At 48.0% G+C, this 5,097-nt stretch overlaps 1 protein-coding gene across 1 annotated transcript in view; it reads left to right on the forward strand.

Annotated features, from left to right (window-relative positions):
- The window catches only part of LOC139025381 (V-set and immunoglobulin domain-containing protein 10-like 2), a gene marked incomplete at its 3' end in the record, with an annotated part of 79,348 nt that extends 76,559 nt beyond the window's left edge, over window positions 1–2,789 (forward strand). Inside the window, exons 10-11 of the mRNA XM_070440484.1 lie at window positions 2,407–2,543; window positions 2,639–2,789. Coding sequence (XP_070296585.1) covers window positions 2,407–2,543; window positions 2,639–2,789 — 288 coding nt within the window. The remainder of the gene's footprint in view (window positions 1–2,406; window positions 2,544–2,638) is intronic.
- Between the last annotated feature and the right edge of the window lie 2,308 nt (window positions 2,790–5,097).

Here is a 5,097-nt window from a genome sequence, read left to right on the forward strand (position 1 = left end):
GGCGGGGGGGGGGACTTACCAACAATTACAGTGGACCACAAACCACCACAACTACTGACCACACACCACCACAACTTCTGACCACAAACCGCACAACTACTTGACCACAACACACCAACTTCTGACATTAAACCACACAAATTCTGCCATTAACCACACGACTTCTGGACCACATGTAAATGACCAATACCATACTACTACTGACAACAACCACACAACTGTTGACAGCACCACACAACTGTTGACCACAACCACACACACACTACTGACCACAACCACCACAATCGTTGACCACAACCACACAACTTCTGACCAACATCTAGTGACCACAACCACACAACTACTGACCACAACCACACAACGTTGACAGCAACCACACAACTACTGACCACATCTAGTGACCACTACCCACTACTACTGATAACAACCACACAACTTCTGACCACATCTAGTGACCAGCTACCACACTACTACTATAACAACACACAACTTCTGACAACAACCACACTCTGCTGACCACAACTTCTGACCACAACCCACACAATACTGACCACAACCACAGAACTGTTGACAGCAACCACACAACTACTGACCACAACCACACAACTTCTGACCACATCTAGTGACCACTACCACACTACTATTGATATCAACCACACTACTGCTGACCAACACCCACTACTGCTGACCACAACCAAATAACTACTGACCACAACAACAAAAAAAATTCTGAACACACAACTGACCACAACCACACACATTCTGACCACAATTCAGACAACTACTGACCACAACCACACAACAAAACTGACCACAACCACAAAACGACTGACCACAAAAACACACCATTTCTGACCGAGAAATACAGAGTACTCAACTCCTGACCACAACTACTGACCACAACCCCACAGGAACTGTTGAACAGCTACACCACACAACTACTGACACTACCCACTATGCCAAGCCACACAACTTCTACCACACTAGTGACCACAATACCACACCAGAACTACTGACCACAACCACACAATTCTGACCACATTGGTGACCACAACACACAACTACTTGACCACAGTCTAGTGACCACTACACAAACTACTACTAATAACAACCACACAAACTAGTGACCACAACCACACAAATACATGACCACATGCTACTGTACCACTACACACAACTACCTGATAACAACACACAACTACGTGACCACAACCCACAACTATGCACCACATCTATGTTAGACCACTACCACACAACTACTGATAACAACCACACAACTAGTGACCAAAACCACGCAACTGCTGACCACAACTTCTGACCACAACCACAGAACTGTTGACAGCAACCACACAACTACTGACCACAACCACACAACTTCTGACCACATCTAGTGACCACTACCACACAACTACTGATAACAACCACACAACTAGTGACCAAAACCACTCAACTGCTGACCACAACTTCTGACCACAATCAAGTAACTACTGACCACAGCTACACACCTTCTGACCACACAACTGACCACAACCACATAACTTCTGACCACAACCACACAACTGCATATAACAGCTAGTGACCACACCCACACAACTACTGACCACAGCCACACAACTTCTGACAACATAACTACTGAGCACTCATCTACTGACCACCTATGGACCACTCAACTGCTGACAACAACTACTGACCACAACCACACAACTTCTGACCACAACCACAGAGAAACGTCTGACAGCAAAGGTGGAGAGCTGATGGATGTGACCACATCTTGTGACCATAACCACATAACTACTAACCACAACCACAAAAGGTCTGACCACATATCTTACTACTGACCATATCCACAAAATTTTTGACCACAACCACATACCTACTGACCACAACTACTGAACCACACAACTACTGACCACTATTGACTATAGATGGGAATTGTACATGATTTCACTATTCAAATAATATAATTAGTACAACTTTTTAAACTTCTTTCACTACTACAAAAATACGTTAGCATGCCCCACTTCACTATTAAAGTTACAATATAGTTCTTAAATGGTAAAAAGCTGATTTTGTCACATTACAGATGTGTGAGTCTAAAATCACACTTGGGTTTTTAGCCTGCTGGGTTGCAATAGTGCCAGAGAATTTGACTGACTGTCTAGGCCAGGCTATTGTGCAATAGTGCCAGAGAATCAGTTTATCTCTATGGGCCACAGATTTGTCTTTGTTTAGCAAAAGGTAGTTTTCTGAAAACATTTTAGTGATACTTTCTGCTGCTTTTCTCTCTCCTCTCCATATGGTCTCGCCTCACACACACAAACACACATACACACACACACAAACTCACACACAATAACAACACAGTCAACACAGTGTTGCGCTGTATATTGTCACCCTGTCCCCCAGACCCTCCAGATGGTTCCCCCTCCTGCTCTGTTCTGCCAGCAATGAACTACTCCTCCCTCAACCTGACCTGTTCATGGCCGGGGGGCCTGCCCCCCCCTTCACTACGCTGGACCACAAACCTTCTGGCACAGGTACAGGTACACACACACACACACACATGTATACACACGCACACACGCAGAAAGGCTCCTAACAAATACAATTCTTGTTGTTCTGGTTGTTATTGCACCAGGGAGGGGCGTGGCTTGGGGGTGAAGGGGCGTGGCCAGCCAACAATGTCTCCGTACTGCAGTCTGGATCCCAGACCTCCAACAACTCTCTGTTCACCTGCCTGGGGATGCACCCTGCTCTCAACACCTCCACACAATGCACTGCACGGGCCTGTAAGTCTCACACACACACATACACGCACACACAGACATAAAATTGGCACAGGCATCACACAAACACAACGCTGCCCCAAACTTGCCCCTTCTCTCTCTCTCTCTCTCTCTCTCTCTCTCTCTCTCTCTCTCTCTCTCTCTCTCTCTCTGCTCTTCTCTCTCTTCTCTCTCTCTCTCTCTGTATCTTTGGGTATACAATTCATTGTGTGCGTTCTGCTAAAGCTCTGTATTCTTCTGGTAATACTTCTCGTGTATGACGGGACTCATCTCGCATCTCTGTATTTCTTCTCTCTTCTCTCTGTGTGTGTGTACGCTCTCGTCTCTTCTCACTCTGAGGAATATATTTGTGTGTGGACCGTGGATTTCTTGGCGGGCGGGTGGTAGAGCCCCCCTTGTCTGGCGTCATCTCTCTAGCCTGACTCTGACGCAGTGCGGTTGCTGATTGTGTCGAACTTATCACATTGTGCTGCTGCTCTCCTCTCTCTCTCTCCGGCGAATGTGTAGTGAGCAGGCTGATGCCCCAGTTATGTTTCTCCACGTTCGTGGCTTGCCATAGTGCTTGGATGTTGCTTGCTACTCTGTCCAGTTTCTCTCTGTGTTTTCGTTTCCGTCTGCCTCCTACTCATCTCTCTGAGACAAGAGATGAAAAGACTGCAAGCCGTGATATTTCTACCTGCTGTGTGCCTGCTCTCCTTCCTCTCTCTCTCCTGTGGTGCTGGCATGCTCTCTCGTCCTCGTCTCTCGTGAAGTCTGTGTTGCTGCTCTCTCTTCTCTCTCTGATGTGTGTGCTGCTCTCTCTCTCGTCGTGTGTGTGCTGCTCTCTCTCTCTCTCTTGTGTGTGCTGCTCTCTGCTCACTCTGCGTGTGATGTTTGCTGCTCTCTCTCTCTCTGTGTTGTTCGTTGACTGCATCTTCTCCTCTCTCTGTGTGATAATGGGTTGTGCCATATTGCTCTTTCGTCCCTCTCCTCTCTCTGCAGCCAATCCTGATGTGCGTTGTCGCTGCACTTACCCATGCTTCTCTCTCTCTCTCTCTCTCTCTTGGTGTGCTGAGGAACATGTAGGTATTTGACTTGCTCTCTCTCTCTCTCTCCTACGTGTGATCCTGCTGCTCTCTCTCATCTCTCTCTGATGTGTGGTGAACTGCTCTCGTCTCTCTCTGGCCCGCTGTGAGTGCTGCTGCTCTCACTACTCTCTCCGTGATTACTGTGTGATAGCTGCTACTGCTTTCTCCGCCTCTCTTGTTGGGGCCTCGCTGCTCTCGTCTTCTTATCTCTCGTGTGGCTGCTCTCTCTTCTCTCTCCTGCATCTCCGTTGTTCCGTCAATCACAGTATTGTTCTCCCACCTGTCGTAGCCCTGCTCCATCTCTCTTGCTCTCTCTCTTCTCTCTCTCTCTGCCGAGTGTGTTAATTCCTGCTGGTCCCACTCTCTCTACCCTCTCTCATGTGTACAGCTCTTTTGAGTGCACCCAAACAGTAGCCACAGAGATATGTGTGTCTTCTCTCTCTCTCCGTAGTGGAGTGGTGTCGCTCTCTACTCGTCTCTCTCCTCTCTGAGTAGGTGAGTGGTGCTGCTCCTCTCGATCTCTCTCTCTCTATCTGTGTTGGTGCTCTCTCCTGTCCTCGTCTCTCTTCGTGTTGTGTGGCTCTCTCTCTCTCCTCTCTCTGTCTAACCAATGTACCAAAGTGCTAAGCTCTCTCTGCTCTCCTCTGTGTGTTGCTGCTCTCTCTCTCTCTGCCTGGTGTGTGTTCTCTGCTCTTCTCTCTCTCTCTGTGATGTCGCTCCTCTCTCTCTCTACTTCTGTGTGTTGTGCTGCTTCTCTACTCTCTCTCTGTGTGTGTGCTTCGCTCTCTCAACACTCTCTCTCTCTCTCTCTGTGTGTGTGTCCTCTCTCTCTCTTTCTCTTGTGGTGTTCCACAACAGATTGGCCATTCATTGTGATCATGTTAGCCCGCATGCTCTCATTCTCTCATCTTGGTCTTGGTGCGTCCTTGTAGGTACTGGTCCAGCTGCTCTCTCCCTTCTCTTTGCTCGTAACTCTCTTCTATCTACTGCCCTCTTCTTCTCCTGCTCTCTCTGTTGTGTGCTGCTCTCTCTCTCTCTCTGTGTGTAGGTGCGTCTCTCTCTCTCTGGTGTGTGATGTGCTGCATCTCTACTCACTCTCAATGTGTGTCTGTATCCTCTCTCTCTCTCTCATGCATGTTCCCGTGTGTGCTGCTCTCTCTTGTACTGCCCCCTGCAACCAAGGCCCTACTCAGAAAGATGTGTGTGTGACTGCCCTCTTCCCCTTCTCTCTCTTCTATCTCTGC

Source organism: Salvelinus sp. IW2-2015, unplaced genomic scaffold (assembly GCF_002910315.2).
Source record: "Salvelinus sp. IW2-2015 unplaced genomic scaffold, ASM291031v2 Un_scaffold2600, whole genome shotgun sequence".
NCBI classification, from domain to species: domain Eukaryota; kingdom Metazoa; phylum Chordata; class Actinopteri; order Salmoniformes; family Salmonidae; genus Salvelinus; species Salvelinus sp. IW2-2015.